Here is a 20,603-nt window from a genome sequence, read left to right as displayed (position 1 = left end):
GACAGCGCCGGCAGGGGAAAAAGCAGCGGAGGGGGGAGCACCCTCCCCGGTCCTTAAAAGGTATTTTGTTTTAATTGTTTTTAGAATATTGTTTTATAATTTTAAATTGTGTTTCAAATTTCTTGCTTTTAATATTTTTTGTTTTTAATTAATGTTTTACTTTTTTAATCTTGTTGTAAACCGCCCAGAGACATACGTTTTGGGCGGTATAAAAATATGCTAAATAAATAAAAATAATAAAATAAATATCCCCCCCCCGCACCTTCGAACCCTCCCTGGTCCTTAAAAGGTATTCCCCCTGCCCCCAACCTTCGAACCAGCAGTCGCCAGTTCCATGCACACCACTATGGGGGGTGGGGGGTGGGCTTTCACACTGCTGAGTATATATCACATTTCGAGGACACAGTTACCTTAAGCTCATGAGACAGAACTAAATTGCTCATTTCATCTGCTTTCCGTCGAAACTCATGCTCTCTCTTTTTCATCTCTGCATCAAATTCCACTAGAAGTTCCTGAAATTGAACATATGGTATTGTATGTAGTAGAGTGACCACATGTTTATAATACAGCAGCTGACATTCAGACAGACATTCAGACTAGCATTGTACTGGTGCAATGGTGTTTTCCATCATGTAAGGGGGAGAATTCTTGGTGATCCCCCATTCTCTCTGCAGCCACCTGTGCCTCCCAAAAGTATGTCTGGGAGTTATGGAACCCACAGAGGTTGCAGAGGGAGGAGGAATTGTCAAAAGTCCCCCCACATGATAGATAATGCTGTTGAGCCAGCACAATGTGGTCTGGATGTTGGCCAGTGTAAAGAAAATTTCTAGGACACACAAATAGAAAGAAATAAGTAAAAATATAATGGCTGAAATCCAGACTAGTACTAAGCTAGTGCAGCAGTGCCTGACACCCAGACTAATGCTGAATTGTCACATGAGGGGGAAGATTTGATTTTTGACAATCTCCCCTTCCCTCTGAAGCCCACTGTGCCTCCCAAAAATACATCCCTGAGGATTGTCCAGCACTCAGTGACATATACTCAGGAGGCACAGTGGGTTTCAGAGCAGGAACAGCCAATGAGGTGAGGGTGGGTGGGTTGGAAAGTGGGGCAAGCGGGACGAGCAGACACAGAACCAGCTGCAACACAGAACCTGTTGCAGCAGGGCCTCTCTCTCTTTCCCTGCACCTCTCCATGGCCTCCTTTTCCTCTCTCTCTTATTACCCTGGCTTTAAATTGAGCCACATGGACTGGCCATTCACAAGGTGAAGCAACCTGGCCAATGACCAACCTGCATGGCTCAATTTAAAGTTGGGGAGAGAAGAGGCAGTCACAATGGGGCAGGAAGAAAGAAGCACAACTGCAGCTGGTTCTCTGCCTGCCCACCCTCCACGCTCCATGCTCCAGCCTCACTGGCTATTCCAGCTGAGACTGTTGAAAATCAACCCTCACTCTTGTATGATGGCGTAGCATTAGTATGGATGCCAGGCTAATGCACCAGTGCATTACTGCACCACTGCACTGCTAATCCGAATATCAGCAAAAAATGTAGTTTCCTTTTGTCATGGCAATAATGCATTAAACACATGAAATGAAGCGTTGGCACTTACCTGAAAGATCATTTTCTTCAGAGGTATGGGTTGCATCCGCAGCTGGGATGGGTTGTCTCGACCTCCTGCTCCTAGACAGGGCCAATCAAGAGCTTTGGCTTACGTCAGTAGGGAGGGACAATCCCCTCAGACTCCAGTTCATAGCCAGCTCCAAAACACTGCTCCAGAAGAAAAATAGTCAAAGTCACGGTTAAAAACAGAAAGGAAGTTAAATGTCAAACAGAACCTAGCAGAAACAACACAAGCGCCAGGTAGAGTGAGAACAGCAGAAAAACTCGGCAATTTCAAAATTCTGGGAGGAAGATCCCAGACTAACTAACACCCTGCAAGGGGGAACCAACCACCCCCAGAGCGAAACCACCCCACAGAAATATAGGAGACAGATGAGGCGCCAGATATCAGGACAGTAGGATAAACAACCCAGACGAACAAGCGGGTGGGTGCGGATGCAACCCATACCTCTGAAGAAAATGATCTTTCAGGTAAGTGCCAACGCTTCATTTTCCTTCAGAGGAGGGTTGCATCTGCAGCTAGGATGGGACCTACCATAGCCCCTGAGAAACCGGGCGGGAGCTGTGAGGTCTGGTTCAAAGAGAAAACCACCTGCTGCAACACTCTTCTCCCAAATGCCACGTCTGCTGAGGTCCAATCGTGAATTTTATAATGCCTCACAAAGGTGGAAATAGAAGCCCATGTGGCAGCGTGACAAATATCGACCAGGGGAGCTAAGGTGGAAAACGCAGCAATGGAAGCCGCACTTCTAGTGGAATGGGCTGTAATCCCTTCCGGGACCGGGGTAGCGGAACCCGCATAGGCTAACATAATGCACTGGCAAATCCAGCGTGACAAAGTGGAAGTTGAAACCTGCTTCCCCAACGATCCCTCCCGGAATGAAACAAAAAGGGAATCTGAAACCCGAAAAGCCTTAGTGCGTTTCAAATAAATCCTCAGTGCCCTGCGCACATCCAACTTGTGCCATGCACGTTCCCTGGGTGAGGAAGGACTTGGGCAGAATGATGGCAACATAATCTCCTGGGCCCTATGAAACACTGAGTTCACTTTGGGGAGAAAGGAAGGGTCTGTACGCAACAGGACGTAGTCCGGGTAGACTAGGCATAGCTCTTTTCGCACGGACAAGGCACGTAGATCTGAAACCCTCCTAGCGGACGTGATAACGACCAGGAACAAAACCTTAAAGGAAAGGAGCCGCAAGGGAACAGTCCGCAGAGGTTCGAACGGGGCTTTGGTAAGAGCCCGTAGCACCAAACTGAGATCCCAGGTGGGGAACCTATGGACGGTGGGGGGATTAAGTATAGCAGCACCCCTGAGGAACCTTTGCACATGAGGATGCTGAGCCAACGGAGGTCCATCAAGCGGTAGGGCCAAGGAAATGGCAAAAACCTGGCGGCGCAGCGTATTGGGACGAAGCCCCTTATCCAGGCCGTTCTGAAGGAAACCCAGGACAATGGGGACAGATGCCGACCTAGGCAACACTCGCTGAGCTCTGCACCATCCGGCAAAGGTCTTCCAGGTAGATTGATATACTCGGACTGTAGACGGCCTCCTGGAAGCCAGAATCGTGTCCTGAACAGAAGATGGGTAACCACAAGCTGCTAGATCTTCCCGCTCAACCTCCACGCGAAGAGATTGAACCACTCCGGATCCGGGTGGAATACTGGACCCTGACGGAGAAGCTGACGATGGGAGCCCAGTGGAAGCGGCGGTTCGCTGGACAACTCCACCAGGTCCGAAAACCATGGTCTGCGAGGCCAGTGGGGAGCCACCAGGACGACCTCCGCTCTCAATGTCCGAACCCTTCGGATGGTCTGAGGGATGACTGCAAATGGTGGGAAAGCATAAATCAGCCCCTGGGGCCACAGGAAGGACAGGGCATCCACGCCCTCCGCTCTGGGGGAATGGTACCTGGAGAGGTAGCGCTTCGCCTTGGCGTTTTCCTGCTTTGCGAACGCGTCCATGACCGGCTGGCCGAACCTCTGGACTATTCGCTGAAAGGCCAGAGGGTCCAGCGACCACTCCACTGGATCTAACTGGGAGCGGCTCAGCCAGTCCACCACCACGTTTAGTACTCCGCTGACGTGGTCTGCTTCCAGGGAGAGCAGGTGTAGTTCCACCCAGGTCAGAAGAAGGGAGGCTTCGCTCATCAGAGCCTTGGACCTCGTGCCGCCCTGGCGAACGACATGGGCTTTGGCTGTGGCGTTGTCTGTACGCACCAGGACGTGACGACCCTGGACTATCGGAAGAAATTCCAGGAGCGCCAGGCGAATTGCCCGCAACTCCAGCCAATTAATGGATTTGGAGCGCTCGTCTTCGGACCAACGACCCTGCGCCACGTGCTGATGGCAGTGACCGCCCCACCCCAAAAGGCTGGCATCTGTGGTCACCTGGACCCGCTCCACCGGAAGGAATTTGACTCCCTTTGATGTGGCTGGGGACACCCACCATCGTAGGGACCGGACTACCCGGGACGGAAGAATGACCGGCCTCCTGGACCAGTCCATCACCTGGTCCTGGTATCGGAGGAGGAACCACTGGAACGGACGAGAATGGAACCGGCTCCATGGAACTATGCCCAGTGTGGACACCATGCGGCCCTGCAACTGGGACAGGAACAGTATGTCGGAGTGGGGGCGAGCTAGCAGTGCCTGGCATGATGCAATTAAGGAACCTCTGCGCTCCTGAGTCAAGCATACGGTCCCCTGAACTGTATCGATTTCCGCTCCCAAGTGGAGAACTCTGGTCCGAGGGAACAGAGAACTCTTGGGTCTGTTGACAATGAACCCGTGAGCCTCCAGCACAGAGAGGGTCAACTGGACGTCCCGGTGACCCCTGGGGAGGGAGGGAGACCTGATCAAAAGTTCGTCCAGGTACGGGTACAGGTGTATGCCCCTGGTCCTCAAGTGCGCCACGAGTGCCACCATGATCTTGGTGAACACTCGAGGCGCAGTCGAAAGACCGAAGGGGAGCGCCTGGTACTGGAAGTGATGGGAGCAATAAGCGAACCTCAGGAAGCGTCGGTCCTGCTCGTGAATGGGGACATGGAGGTAGGCCTCCTTCAGGTCCACCAAAGCTAGGAAGTTCCCTTGCTGGAGGGCCATCAGGATTGAGCGGAGGGTCTCCATGCGAAAACCCCTCCTCCGCAGAAACCTGTTCACGAACTTGAGGTCCAGAATCGCCCTCCATTCCCTGTTCTTTTTGGGGACCAGGAATAGAATAGAATATACCCCCTGCCCCTGTTCCCCCGGGGGAACAGGCTCGATCGCCTGAATGGCTTGTAAGTGGCGGGTGGCCTCCCACATCAGGCAGTGTTTGGACTCTCTGTGGGATCGTGGAGAGGGGAGAAAGCGATCCGGAGGTTGCGCTACAAACTCCAGAGAGTACCCTGAGGAGACTGTTTGTAAGATCCAGGCATCGGAACAAGTCTGTGCCCAGATGCGTGCAAATTTCCCCAGTCTGCCCCCCACCGTGTGGGGATCTCGATCTGGGGGAGGGGAACCCCGAGGAGAGTCATTGGGCTTGGTTACGCTTGAACCCTGGCTTGGAGGACTGTCCAGAGTGTTGGGGCTTCCGAAAGGAGTTGTCCTTAAAGGAGGACTGAGGTCTATGCCAGTTGGACCTATCGGGCCTGTTCTGCCTGTAACGAAAGGAGGACCTGAACCCCTTGAACCCAGTCACGGGGGAGGAGAAGCCCCTACGTTCCTGACGCTGAGAGGCGACCGAGGAAGGCATAGCCTTCTTGTTGTCCTTAGTCTGAACCAAGACGGGATCCAGTGCTTTGCCAAATAGCTTGCCCCCCTTAAAGGCGGCGTTGGCGAGGTTTGCACGAGATTTCTGGTCAACCCTCCAATTCTTCAGGCACAAGTGGCGCCTAACGGTCACATCAGAGGCCAACGCCCTGGCGGACAATTGAGCGGCATCCAGGGATGAATCCGCCATGAACCTGACCGCCTTACCAAGCTTATTGAGCCCCTGCCGAAGGGCGGGTAGCTCAGGTGGGACCATAGGTGTTAGTTCCTGCACCCACAAAACTGCAGCCCGCGCAAAGATAGAATTAGCGACAGAGGCCCTGATCGAGAGGGCACTAGCCTCGTGCGATCTGCGCAGAGCGGCATCACACTTTTTGTCTTCCACGTTCTTTAACGTATCCTCTCCCTTCTTAGGGAGCACCGCCCCCGTAACCAGAGTGGCAACCTCTGCATCGACAAGAGGCACCTTAAGCTTATCCGTCAGCGTGGCGCTTGAATTGTACATGCGCCTGATAGCGGGAGGGGGCCCTTTGCCCTCGATGGTCTTGTCCCATTCAGCCTGGAACACATCCAGGAACAGTTGAGGGCAGGGGACATTGACTTCCTGGGATCTTAGAGATGGAAGCACAGATGGATCCCCATCAGTACCCTCTGGAGTGGGCTGCACCACCACCCCCAAGCGCAGTGTCTTCCTAACCTTGTGAAGAAGCACTGGGTAATCGGTCTGAGGAAACAGACAATAGTTGGCCTGATGGGGGGGGAAGGTTCCCCCTCATCACCGGAAAGTTCCCCCTCCTCCCTGTCGGACTCTGAGTCCTCCGACGGGGCAGGGAGCCCCCGGGGAACGGAGCGGGAAGCAGCCACAGCCGGCAAAGTTGGGACTGGGTGGCAAGGGGACAAAGGGGGGGGGTCCGCCATCTTGGGGCGCAGCCAGACCCGCTGGGTGGATTGGAGCCGGCGTGGTCTGGGCCGCAGACAAAATGGCCGCCGCCGGAGAATTGGCGGGAAGCGGCTGAGCGGGGAACCCACCAGGGACTGCCAGCGGTTGAGGGGGAACAGGGAGCTGTGCTGCAGCGGGCAGAGCAAAGCAAGGCAGCTTCTGTAGCTCTTCAGCCACAATTCGCCTGAGGAGCGCTGCAAAACGCGGCTGTATCTCCTCCTCATCCTCCGCCTGGTTGTCGCCCGGCTCTGTGACAGTAGCGGCTGCGGCGGCTTGGGAAATGGCGCACACGCGCTTGGGGGGAGGGGCAGAAAAGGGGTCCCCCAGCCCGGATCCCCCCTGCTGGCCCCCGGCGGGCTCACCTGAGTGAACTTCCTCGGCCTCCGATTCTCACTGGCAGAGAGGAGTGGAAGGGTCACCCCCACCCTCCTGGAAGATGGCTCCCTGAGCAGACAAGCAGAGTAGAGAGCCACCGTCAGGTGAACGGGCCGCCGCAGAGGCTTTCGCCCGCTTCCTGACCTGTTTGATGGCCTTTGCCGAGCCGTGGGCCCGAGTGTTGAGCGCGGGGGCAGAGGCCGCAGCCCAATCGGCCTGGCACACAGAGTGTGCTATCGAATCCTCTGAGAGAGAGGGAGAGACCTCTCTCTCTTCGCGCAAATGCTCCATCCCCAATAGGGAACAAGGAAGCCGTGAGAGGAAAAACTGCTCTTTGTAAACTGCTCTTTGTCTTCTCCCCCTTGCACCTCCTATCGCTGTTGCCGATAAGGCGGAGGAGAAAGCAGAAATGCAGGAAAGGAGGAGCGATAGAAACGGTCCTGCTGGAGCGAGACAGGGCGAAGAACTGGAGTCTGAGGGGATTGTCCCTCCCTCCTGACGTAAGCCAAAGCTCTTGATTGGCCCTGTCAAGGAGCAGGAGGTCGAGACAACCCATCCTAGCTGCGGCTGCAACCCTCCTCTGAAGAAAAATAAATTTTCCTGTAAATCAGGATTGCAAACGTTCATTGGCTTAGTCAATAAATTATTGGCTAAAGCTTTAGCTGATTGGTGGGGGCGAATTTTAATCAATGAGGCTGTGAGTTGAGGACAAACTTGTTTGTTTTCTGGAGCTATTTTAATCTTGTGTTACTGTAACAGGGCACAAAAAAGAAAATATTTAATATAGTCTTTCCTTTGAGAGGAAGCTTTTGTTTATGCACTCTTATACTTTCTTAGAATTTCAAAAAGAGTCCTATATTTGGAGGTATATAGAATTTAATTGCTGATTAATCAATTAAAATGTCTTTAATAAGTTGACAACTCTACCCACAAAGCTGGATGGAAGAAAACCTTGAAATCGGAGAAGCAGCAACTGCTGGCAGAGGCCCGAGAGTTTATTTAGCCTTTATAACTGCCTAAAGCTGCTCCTGATTTATAGTACTGACCTTCCTGAAATTTCAAGGTTGGTGAATTTAGCACAACATTTTGGCTGAACCCCTGTTGAAAGAATCTTACACCATCTCATTTTACTAGACACAATCCTATCAATTTTTCCCAAGGGGAGGCTGCCAGGGTAGGAAGAAAACCAAAAGACATAAATACACATGATACCTAGACTAGTGAAGCAATTTCAATGCTGTTCCTTGCTAATCTCACATTAATTTAATTCTTAATGCTAGGGGAAAAAAACATGAAAAGGATGGATGTCAGAGTGGGGGAAAGAGCACTGAGCTATAATTGGGAAATGCAAATTCTCTCCAACTTTCCCACTTAATTGATTTATCAAACTTTCTGTACCTGTCTTTGCAAAGCAAGTTCACCTTCCACCTCCTGGAGTTTTCTCTCCAGTTGCTGTTTCATATTCTCATACTCTTCACGATGGTGATTAATATCCAGATCCTTAGAGCTACAAAATCAGGAAAATTAGTATTTAAAATACCCAACTTGAACTGATAAAAGTAAAAACATTTCAATGATTTAATTTCCTAAAATACAGATCCAGTGACATATCATTCCCTTTAGCTACAAAACCATTGTTTTAAAGTTAAAGTAACCTGGAAAGTTAAAAAGTTTTAAATTTAATTAACTAGTCATCAAATGTATACCCCATTTCAAAGAACATGTAGACAAAATTGACACAACCCTAGGAAAAAACAGGTTGCTTACCCGTAACGTATGATCTGGAAGTGATCTATTGACATTCATAAAAGTGGGGCTCTGTGCCTGCGCAGACCGCTTTGGGATAAATTCATTAGTTCTTCATGGCGCCCATAACCACCATCTGTGTGTGTGCTTTGCGCCTGTTATTTCCGGAGGTTCAGTGCCATTTCCCTCGGTTTCTTTATGGCTCCTAATGCCCTGACTTTTTAAAGTTGTTGTTGTTATTAAGCTTGTGCTCTGAAGTGGGGATGGGAGGGTTTTTATGAATACCAATGGATTACTACTGGATCATATGTTACAGGTAAGCAACCTGTTTATATGGATAATGATCCATTGACATAAAAGTGGGTGACTCACGAGCCTTGCTTTCATGGAGGTGGGAGCCGCAAGCTACTGCAGCACCCTTTTTAGTACAGCCTTTCCAAATCTTGCCACCGCTGCAGAGCGTAGGTCTAAAGCATAGTGCTTTAGAAAGGTCTGACCAAGTCACAGCCAAACAGATATCTTTGTACTTTAATCCTGATAGGTGGGCTGCCAACGTTGCATATGATCTTGTGGAATGGGCCTTAACTGATTTTGGTAGATCCACCTTTTGTATATTGTAGGCCAAATAAATCATTTCAACTAGCCAATTAGCGAGTCGCTGTCTAGATAGAGTAAGTCCTTTTTGTTTGTCTAATAAACACACAATCTTTTTGTTTTTCTGAAGTCACTAGTCCTTTTTAAGAAGAACAAAAGTATACGGTGCACATCCAGGCAGTGCATCGCCTTTTCTAGTGGATAGCTCTCTAAAAAATGTTGGGATTATTATATCCTATTTCAAGTGAAACTCTGATACTATCTCAGTATAAGGCTCTATTTTAGGCCTCTAATATCACTGAGGAAACTTTCTGAGGAGCCGAAATCACCAAAGATGTGATCGCATTGGTGTTCAGAAAGAAACTGAGGGCAATAGCACCGAACTGCCAGAAATAATGGTCAAGAAGCACACGCAGATGACGGTTACAGGTGCCACAAGGAACTAACAAATTTATCCTGAAGCAGTCTGCGCAGGTGCAGAACCCCACTTTTATGACTGTCAATGGAACACTATCCAGATCAAGTATTTTGGAGATCAGCTGCAACATGTTCTATGTATGCTTGACCACATTTTGAATCCCTTCCCTAATTACAGTTACAATTTAAGCACATTTCTCCTACACTGGATCAGTATTCCCTCTAATTATTTTTATCTGTGCGCAGAATGAGTTTTGTTCTTGTTGGCAGTATCAAGGTAATGTGTGTGCACATACATTCAGAATGAAGCCTTCCTGATTCAACCTGAGCGGGATCTAAAATCAACGGATGGAACATCAAAAAACGTGCCTTAGAGTGAACAATGCACTGGCTATATTTGTTCAAATTCTAATTCTTTGAAATAAGATGGCATCAGTAGCAATGTAAAGACATTTTCCTATTTTTAAATAGCATAAACAGTGGCTTGTCATCGAGACTAGCAGTGTAGTGGTGCAGAAGGCAGGCACTGCTGCACCAGGACTGAGCTAGTCAGGATGTCAGCCAGCATAAGCAAGCATAAGTTGTATGTAATAATATGTAACATATAAGCAGATAATATTTAGTGGTGTCTGCAGGTGAAACTAATGAGATAAAATATTACCACCTCCTGCTTGCAATTACGTATACCCACATTTAATGTTTATTAATGTCTGTCCAGACATCCTGTGGGGCAAAGGCCTCACCGAAGAAGTATTCCCTTCCTTTCCACCCCTGCAAAAATACCCCACAACTGGAACTTTAAAGCCACTACTTGGATGAAGTACAGAGTAAACCAACCAACTTCAGGACATATCCCACAAAAAGCACCGGGTATGGATGCATCTTAAGTGCATATAGCTACCACTCATTCCCAGTTTTCATGAATAATAGCTTAATATAGTATTTACATACAACATATGCAATATATCTCATAGGTTAGCTACCAATAATTGCTACTTCAAACTAAAACATGTTACCTGTTTGCCATATGTAGCAATGATTAAGACTATTGCTTATATGCAGTAAGAGTTACTGAACAAACTACTACAACAGGAGTGCACTAACCAATATTTAGGCACTAATATAAGAGAAGTTAATAGGTTGTAGTGCCTACCTATTAACTCCTCTTATATTTTATTATTATTATTTATTATTATTATTATTATTATTATTAATTTGATTTCTATACTGCCCTTCCAAAAATGGCTCAGGGCGGTTTACAAAGAGAAATGACAAACAAATAAGATGGCTCCCTGTCCCCAAAGGGCTCACATTCTAAAAAGAAAGATAAGACACACACCAGCAACAGTCACTGGAAGTACTATGCAGGGGGGGTGAATAGGGCCAGTTACTCTCCCCCTGCTAAATAAAGAGAATCACCATGGTAAAAGGTGCCTCCTTGCCAAGTTAGCAGGGGTTAACTATTTTCAGTATATTAATTTGGAAGGTTCCAGTTCTATTATACCCACAGCATGAGATCTATCTTACCTGTGAAGCCGCTCCAGCTCTAATTGGTGTTCTTTCAGCTTTTGTTGATATTGGTATTGAAGAGCCTCTTGTTTTTTAATTTCCCGAGCAAGTGCTTGCTGCAGCTTATCTACCTGTATTCTAAGGTCACTAACCTCTGCCTGTTTCACATTTTCAACCATTTTCAACTGGGTAAACAAGGTATCATAGTGCTCCAGCTCTTTATCTCTTTCTCCCAAGACTTTAAGGTTATAGGTGAAATCTTCCTTTAATTTGTTGAATTTCCTACGCATTTCTTCAAGTTGTTTTTGGGTTTCCTGCAGTGCTGTTTTCTGAAAATGCATTTGATGAGCTTGTAGCTCTTTCAGTTCTTGTTCTTTACAGATAAGAAGTTCATTGAAAGTATTTTCAGTGTATAGCATTATTGGACCTGAGAAAGACATGTTAGTTAAGCCAAAAAGACATTTTCCCTTCTACCACCAATTGATTCCTCTTTTTAAATTCTGGTTTTAAATTCTGTATGGTACATAATTATCACATTTAATTTATGAAAGATTTGACTACAACTAAAGGTACAATAAATAATTGCCTTGTCAGTTACATTATTAAGGATCTGATCCCATGTTCTGTTGCTGCAGACAGACCACAGGACTAGGCACAAGAGGACACCTTTACCCATACTCCAGTGCTAGAAATAGATCTTATCCTCTATACCAGAGCAGCAGCTACTGTCCAGGTGGCAGAGGGGGCAAAGGATGATGTGGAAAAGGAGCAGGACCAACAGGGATGCTTTGCACTAATCCTGACAAGAATGACCTTCTAGTCCTAGTGGAGGTGCAGTCTTGTACTGTTCTGCCTCTAATGCCTTGTATGAGATGCTGGATTCATTACTACAAGTGTAACTAAGAAGATCTGAACAAATCATGTCACAAAATAACTTGCAGGACACCATAGAAAAATGATAATTTGAAAACAAACACTGTGTTGACAATACTATCACCTTTTTGTTGATACATTGTATCCAGCAATTGCACTGAACAATCAGCAGATTTATAGAGCTTTAGGAATCAGCAACACATTCCTACTAAAAGCACTTCAGGACCTGCTTGAAACCATTTTCAGGGAAGATAGTAACACTGAATAAAATATTAAACTTGAAGAAGCCACTGCAATCAGCTATTTAGATTTTGTTTTGCCACACTAATTAGAATATCACAATAGTTTTGTTTCACATTCCCATTGTTTCAGGTCCTGAAATTCAAGACTGCAAAAGCCCCTTCATGCTTTATTCAAATATGTATTTTGGATCTATATCAGGCCAGGGGGGATACGCTATGGGAGAGGTAGATTATTATTACTATTACACACAACTACTACTACTACACCACAAACTCTTTCATCTCCAATCCTCCTTACTGGACCATTCTACTGAATCAATGAGGTAATCTCACTTCAGAGATTTTTTCCAAAAGTGTCGACATTTTGTCTCATATTAGTTCTGTCTGATTTCAGCTCTGTCTTCTTAGTTTGAACTGATTTCTCAATGTATGTGTTTAGAAAGAATGGTTAAGTGTTTATATTAGTATAAAACTTGCCTTCATTTAGCTCACTCACTCTCTTGATTTTTTAAAAAATTATTTTAATATCCTCTCACATTCAGAAGTATACTTTCAGTTCTACCTAGTAAATGGATGTTTACTAATTCTATTAAGTCCCACGAGTTCTCTTCAATGTACAGTACAAATGCTAAATTTCTTGCCCTTGTTTTAACAAGATTTCATGGTGGCAGACCCATGTGCTAAAACTGGGTCTACTATGGAATCCACATGAAGTGTGTGTTGGGGTGGGAGGAGTTAAAATGCAGTCCCTCCTATTTGAGGTACTCTGTAATCCCCACCAGAAGAAAAACACCCTCTCACGTGTCTTGTAATCCCCACCAGAAGAAAAACACTGGGTTGGGGTGGTTTTAGGGTGAAAAGTGTGGACACAGAGATAAAGATTCCGTTTCTCTACTCCTGCTTGCCAGTGTCCATGCTGCACTTTCAACCACCTGACCCTCAGCTTTATACAGCAAGACTTGAGTTAAATCGCTACTATCATATCCAGATTGACTGCAACATTGCAGTTCTGCACATGGCTACTCAGAACTAAGTCCCACTCAGTGCAACAAGATTTACTCCCAAGTAAGTGTGCTTAGGATTGCAGCCTAACTCTTTCAAACCAGTAGAGTTTCTCTTAGAGAATTTTTTTTGTCATTTATGATGGATTACCCCCCTCTATAAAAGTCATGGTTCAGATGTCAAAAATTGAACCAAATTTGCAGCTCACATGGGGAACACACATTCCCTGGGAATCTCTGGTTCCCTCCTTTTTGGCAGTCATTTGAACCCACCCTTTATTTAACTCTCTGTCTACAGTTGGTCATAGGAAGCTGCCTTATAGTGCATCAGACCATTGGTCCAGCTAGCTCAGTATTGTCTACACAGACTGACAGTGGCATCTCCAAGGTTACCATCTCCAAGGGCCAGAATCCTTGCAGGAGAGAACATCAACTTCCCAGACAGCTCAGGGCGAGAGCCTGCATCGCCATCTGACTGCTGCCACCTACCTGCTGCCTTTCCCAGGGATGACTTGTGGGATTGTGGCTGCTGCTGCTGTTGCCTTGTGGGGAGTTTGTGCAGGACTGGGGCCCGGGATGAGACAGCAGTTCCTGTGTACCACCAGCCCAGACTAGCCAACTCTAGGCCTGCACAGGAATGCTACCTGTGATGGCAGACGTACCACTAGGAATGTGCATGAACCTGTTTGGAGGCCCTTTGATGGGCCTCCGAACAGGTTCGAAAGACCGATAGTTCGGCCGGTTTGAAGGCCGGGGTGGGGGGGATACCTTTAAGGGCAGGGGAGGGTGCTCTTATCCCTCCAGCCACATTCCCCCCACCGACACTGCAAGTAAAAAGGTTCCAGTGGAGCAGCAGCGTACTTCCCTGCCACCCCATTCCTTCGTCAGACCAGAAGTAACCAGAAGTACCCAGCACATTCACGCCATTGATAGTTAATTGAGAGGGTGGTGGTCTCCCAGCTCTAGGCAGTCTTGGAGGAAACTGATTACCTAGACCCATTTCAAACTGGGGCTGGCTATGGAATAGAGACAGCCTTAGTCAACCTGATGGATGATCTCCAATTAGGAATTGACAGAGGGAGTGTGACTCTGTTGGTCCTTTTGGATCTTTCGGCAGCTTTTGATACTATCAGCCATAGTATCCTTCTGGAGTGGCTGAGAGGGTTGGGAGTGTGAGGCATTGCTTTGCAGTTGTTCCACTCCTACCTCTCTTGCAGATTCCAGATAGTGTCCCTTGGAGACTGTTGCTCTTCTAAATCTGAACTTTTATATGGTGTCCCCCAGGGCTCCATACTGTCTCCAACTCCAATACTTTTTAACATCTACATGAAACCGCTGGGAGAAATCACCAGGAGATTTGGTGCAGGGTGTAATCAGTATGCTGATGACACCCAAATCTATTTCTCCATGTCAGCATCATCAGGACAAAGCATAACCTTCCTAATGTCTCTAAAGACTTGTCTTTTCACCCAAGCTTTTTAACTTGACTGGGGTTTAAATTGTTTTAAGGTTTTCATTTTTAAACTTTTATGTTGTTGTAAACCACCCAGAGATGGAAGTCTGGGGCAGTGTACAAATTTGAAAAAACAAGCAAACACAAACATTCAGGAGTCTCTCTCGGCCCTATCTTGGAGATATAAAGGAGGCAACCTGGAACCTTCTGCATGCAAGCACACAGGTGTTCTTCTCAGAACAGCCACTTCCCCTGAGGATAATATCTTACAATGCTCACCCCTGTGGTCTCCAATCCAAATGCAAACCAGGGTGGACCCTGCTTAGTAAAGGGGACCATTCATGCTTGCTACCAGAAGACCAGCTATCTTCTGTCCCTATTTCTGGTTGTTTCTTCCTTTCATTTTTTGTTTTTTTAGCTGTACTATATTATTCCATCTATATGTAAATAATACTGGATAGTATGCACTAACATTAAACACAGTTAAGAAGATATTCTAAGCTGAACCTATCTGTTGACTAAAGAGATGTACTGCATAAACATATAATAAAATGCACATTTATATCTAAATTGACGGAACCAAGAGTCTATTGGTTTTCTCTGTTTATTAAACACAATATATCTAAACCTTAATGAGTAAGGATGCCAACTTTTTTCTGACAAGGCTCCTGTGGCTTTAACTGATGGATATAGTAAATGAAGTTCTTTTCCGCATGGGATTGAAGCTAAAGACAAAGCTATTGGTGGTGGTTTCGTTATTTGTGTTTTTAGTGCTTGGGTATCTATTATTTATTTTATAAAATGTATATCCTGGCTTTCCAATGTCATGGCAGCTAACAGGTTAAAAACAAACAAAGAAGATGTTTTAGATGTTTGCTTTACTTTAGCAGTAGTGTATTACTAAAGGGTGGGTTTTAAAAAATGTCTTCTGTTTACTCTGCACATGGGCATATGCTGGAATTACAAAATGTATCAGTCATAATATTTTGAATGTTAAAAATACAAATAACAAACTCTCTTTTTATAAAGAGGAATATAGGAACATAGGAAGCTGCTATATACCAAGTCAGACCATTCTAGCTCAGTATTATCTTCACAGACTGGCAGCGGCTTCTCCAAGGTTGTAGGCAGGAATCTCTCTCAGCACTATCTTGGAGATGATGCCAGCAAGGGAACTTGGAACCTTTTGCTTCTGCTCTTCCCAGAGCGGCTCCATCCCCTGAGGGGAATACCTTACAGTACTCACATTTCTAGTCTCCCATTCATATGCAACCAGGGCAGACCCTGCTTTGCCAAGGGGACAAGTCATGCTTGCTACCACAAGACCAGCTCTCCTCTCCCAGCAGCCATGAGGCTTATCCCATCTCCTTGGACCATGGGTATAAAAAGCTGGCATTTTATCTACCCCCAGTCCACCAGAGGCTTTTTCTGAAAGTTTTCTTCAATCTATTAAGACAACTGATTTGGGAGACTTTCTCAGTCATATAAACATCTGGTCACTTATCAAAGAAATCAATTTTGTGGTATTTTATTCCCCACATATTTCAAAATAGACTGAAATATTTCTATGTAAAACAGAATTTGGTGCTATTCATATACAAACTTGTATCAGAAGGCTTTTAGATGTGGTGTTTTTTTTAAGTCTCTGACGCATGCTTCATTGGTTAAATTTAGTAATTCAATTTTAGACAAGACCTTTCTAATGGTCCTAAGAGATCAAAACAGAAATGAACACAGTTGCTGCCTTTTGCCCTTCTCAATCTGAAATGGGAATCACATGTTGCTTATTTGTTTGCTAGGCTGAGGCTCTTTTTTTCTTGGATAGCTTTATGTTCTGAGTAAGTCTATTTTTTGTACTTTTAAAATATGCTAAATATGCTACAGTCAAATTATCTGAGAAATGAATCTATTAATATTTTAAAGTCAGCCATGTGATACAGTTGTGAAAAGGGCAAACAATAATTGCAAGAGTAACAGTATTATTCCATAACACTGATTAGTTAAGAGTATTCCTACCTGTTTGGATCACTATGGGCACAGTCCATCCAAAGTTAATCACATTTAAAGCCCACGGATTTCAGTGGAAAAGATTTATGCACATGGTTAATTCTCCCAATGAAGTCAATGAGACTTAAATCGGCAAGATCATGACTTACATTTTGAAAAACAGAAAAGTCAGGGAACAAAAACAACAAATGAGAGCATGTGGGAAAATACTGAAGGAACAAGACACTATCTATCTATCTATCTATATACACACACATACACACAAATTAAGGAAAAACATGACAGCAATTTTTGAATATACTCTAAAATAAGAGGACTAGACATCTTTAAAGAAAGATGCATACTGGGAAAATACATACTAAATTCTAGTAGGTATTTTTCCAGTATGCATGTCTTTAAAGATACCTCTTTTATTTAAGAAGATATTTGAAGGCTGCTGTCATGTCCTTCCTTAATTTGCTAGTTCTTAAATTCTATTTAGAGTCCCCCAGTTCCAGACCATGCCCTCAGAGGTTTTAAAGGAGCACTGCCACAAAATCCAGATTTCTTTGCTAGAATCTATATGAATATAGACAGTGGAAAACTGTCATACTCTACTGAAATGTTATATGATGAAATTAAAAAGAATAACTGAATGCAATGTTTGCTCAATTCTGGAACACTCACAAGTGTAGTATATATGTTCTGTCTCTTTAAGATTAGGTTGTGTTTGGTTGAGTGTAGCTTAGCTTTCTGTTTTCTAAGTGCAAGCTGCCCAGAATTTGTTGCAGTCTTGTTTGAATAAAGAAGGCTTTGTTCTGTGCCACAACCTACAGTTGTGGCACAGATGAAAGCCATATTTGCCCATCATAGTATCCCAAAGGAGATTATTTCAGATCATATGCTTTTTGCAAGTGGAGTGATGAAACAGTTTGCTGAGTGGGAAATCATCCTGACTCATTCAAGCCCAAATTATCCTCAATCAAATGGGCTGGCAGAGCGTATGGTTCAGATTGTCAACAATATGCTTAGCAATGCTTTCCTCATTGGATCCTCATTTGGCTTTTTTAAAAAAGGGATACACCAGTCATGGGTCTTTCTTTTGCACCTGCTCAGCTGTTGATGGGGCAACTTCTATGCAGCACATTACCAGCTACACCAAAAGTATTGGCCCCTACACGGACTACTGGAATATCAGTGCATCAACTTCAACATCAGCAAAAGTTGTACTGTGATAAAGGGACTACTCCCTTGCCACCATTTCAGGTTGGTGAAAAGGTTTACATTCCGACAAAGACAGGTTGGATACCAGCCACTTTCACAGCTGGGAGGGATGATGAGCCACAAGCCTACATGGTGAAAACCTCTAATGGAACAATACTGAGGAGAAATATGAGACATTTAAAAAAAGATCATTTAAGAAAAGATCCATTTCCCAAAAACTCTCCCTCCTCAGTGGTACTCTGTGTTAATGGTTACTTGATGACATAGGATAACCCTAAAGAGAGAGGAGAGAGGGGGCATTTCAGATTTCAGCAGGCAGGGATTTCAGTAGAGGGGGGTCCAATTTACTGCAAGGTTTAAAAGCCAACTCTCGGATATATTCCAAATCAAACTGTAAAAACAACAACGTGCATAAAGAACATTTGTTGTGGTTGCTTCCCCACTCCCCCTCGAACAAAAGGGACAAAGCGTCTTTATACCTGCAGCGCTATCAGTGCAAGTTAAACAGTTCCCCTGCGTTATAAGCAAAGGGATTTGTCGCATCTACTGTATAACTAATACACAAGACCCAGGTTGTTTCTAACAATAGCTACTCGGCCTGTAAAACCAAAAACAGATGTGCGATACGCCTGAGGAATAATCAAACGTAGTCTGAAACACGTGTTAGAACTGTTCCCCCTGCCTAAAACCGTATTCTACTAGGATTGAATATATACTGGATTTAATCGAGAAAATGTCTCACCGCGAAGAATCATTAAACTTGAGAGGTTAACAAATGTCCCCACAAAAGCACCTGACCCAGCCCACCACCCTCTTTCAACAAGAGCCCCTTCCATGGTACAAACCCGGCAAAGAATTCTCTTCCAAAAAACCCCCACTCACTTGCGGCGTCGCAGGCCCCGTTTCCATGGAAACGTTGCCACTCGTGCGTCGCGAAAAGACTTCCTCCCTGCATCAGGCACTTCAGACAGTTGGGGGCCGTCGCTCCATACTTCCTTTCCGGCGGCGGCCAGCTTTTCACTTTCTTAACGAAAGCAACAGCCAGCTTCTAGCGCATGTGGTCGAAAAGATGCATCCGTTCTGTTAACTCCTACTACCCACGGCACAACAGGATTGCCACTAATGCTTACTTATCTTCTGTCAGTACCTGTACAGTCCTTTCCACACGATGCCACAGCTCCCTTGCTTGTTTACTTATTTATTTAAAACCAACTTTTAATGTTGATTTTAAATGATTGTAATGTTTAAGTGATTTCAATTGTTTAATTGATTTGATTTTGATTGTAATTGTTTTGTTTTGATTTTGATGTAAATCACCCTGAGCCATTTTATGGAAGGGCGGTATATAAATCAATCAATAAAAATAAAAATTAACAAATTGTTCTCCAGGTGGTTTTACAGAATAAAACAGTAAACAACAATTGAGTTAAACATACCATTACACATAAAACAAAGCAAAAATACAATACAATACAAAAATACAAACATAACTTTGTATGCATGCACATGTTTCTGTGTGATTCTTCTTCTTCTGTGAAGGATAGTGGCGTACCAGGACCTTAAGGTCCCACTAACGCCACCTACTAAAAGTCCAAAAAAGAGCTCCAATGACCGGAAAAAAACAGATCTACAAATGTTCAAATATACAGGACAACTTGAGAAAATTCCACAAAAGAGAGGTAGCCAACTTCCAATTCCGACGATCCAAGAACAATGCTCGAAGAGACCTACCGCTAAAACCAGCGGATTGAAGGGAGAGAAAAAAATGCACACGAGCGTCACTGAACCGAATACAATCCCACAAAAGGTGGTCCACAGTCTCAGATACCCTCTGTGTGATTCATTTTATTTTATTTACATTTATATCTCACTCTTCCTCCGAGGAACTCAGAGCAGTGTACATGCTTATTTTTATCCTCACAACAACCCTGTGAGGTAGGTTAGGCTGAGAGATACATGAATGGCCCAGAATAACCCAGTGAGTTTCATGGCTGAATGGGGATTTGAACTCAGGTCTTCCCAGTCCCAGTTCAACACTCTAACCATGCTAACTAACTTGAGTACAGACACACACACACCTTCAAATGTATGTTACAGACAGGAAGTATACTACTGTACATATGTTGAGCTTAATGTGTGAAAAACAGTATGTGAGTGTACAGCTCTGTTATACATGTGTATGCTGTACAGATAGTACCTGTGTTAAATGTTACTAGGGCTTCTGTATTGCACCTAATTACACTGAGTGGTGGCATCTTAAAGATTTATTGTAGCATAAGCCTTTGTATAGTAGAGCCCATCAGATGCATAATGAAGTAATATCCTTAGTTGGCAAATATATTCATGAGTATAGAGCAGGGGAAATATAATCAGTTGGCCCGAAATGCCACGAAATGAAAGAGGTACAGCCTGAGACATCACTATGCACAGCTAAAATGTATTTTTTAAAAATAAACACAGCAGTCATTCCCATCAGCAGTAATTAGTGATAACACAGTCTTTCTAGCTTTGCTGTTCTGATGTACATCTGTAGTGGGATAAACTTTGATTCCTGTTTGGTCCTAAACAAATACAACCAAAGATGATAAATGTTGGTGATGGGGTTCCAGTGCATCAGCCTTTTGCACCTACTATCCTAATGACCACTAGGGGCATTGGGAGTAGAGGGAGTGAGTGAGGGTCTCCTAACCTGTCTCTACTCTATGACCCCAGGACTGACTCTTCAGCACTTCCTGTGCTGAATCACAATCCTTCCCTTCCTCCTAGAAGGCTCAGAGCAGATGGAAACATCTCGCTCTCTCCTACCTATTCATTATGTAGTCCTTTAGATTAGAGATAGGTCTTTCCTATCCATGTGTACTTAACCAA

General features: G+C 44.9%; 1 protein-coding gene across 8 annotated transcripts in view; it reads right to left on the bottom strand.

Annotated features, from left to right (window-relative positions):
* CCDC57 (coiled-coil domain containing 57) overlaps nucleotides 1-18,732 on the bottom strand; it is a 137,549-nt gene extending 118,817 nt beyond the window's left edge. For 2 of the 8 annotated variants that reach the window (XM_053304115.1, XM_053304121.1), the window contains exons 1-4: nucleotides 18,478-18,598; nucleotides 10,975-11,383; nucleotides 8,089-8,197; nucleotides 411-512 (exon numbers count right to left, since the gene is read on the bottom strand). In XM_053304115.1, coding sequence (XP_053160090.1) covers nucleotides 411-512; nucleotides 8,089-8,197; nucleotides 10,975-11,383; nucleotides 18,478-18,571 — 714 coding nt within the window. In that variant the 5' untranslated portion in view covers nucleotides 18,572-18,598. Of the gene's footprint in view, nucleotides 1-410; nucleotides 513-8,088; nucleotides 8,198-10,974; nucleotides 11,384-16,541; nucleotides 16,677-18,477 lie in introns of those variants that run through there. The other 6 variants (XM_053304118.1, XM_053304119.1, XM_053304117.1 and 3 more) reach the window with 6 other exon arrangements.
* Nucleotides 18,733-20,603: the final 1,871 nt, after the last annotated feature.

The sequence above is a fragment of the Hemicordylus capensis genome, chromosome 2 (genome assembly GCF_027244095.1).
Source record: "Hemicordylus capensis ecotype Gifberg chromosome 2, rHemCap1.1.pri, whole genome shotgun sequence".
NCBI lineage: Eukaryota > Metazoa > Chordata > Lepidosauria > Squamata > Cordylidae > Hemicordylus > Hemicordylus capensis.
Note: the sequence above shows the minus strand (reverse complement) of the source record. Positions and strands in the feature narration are given on the sequence as shown.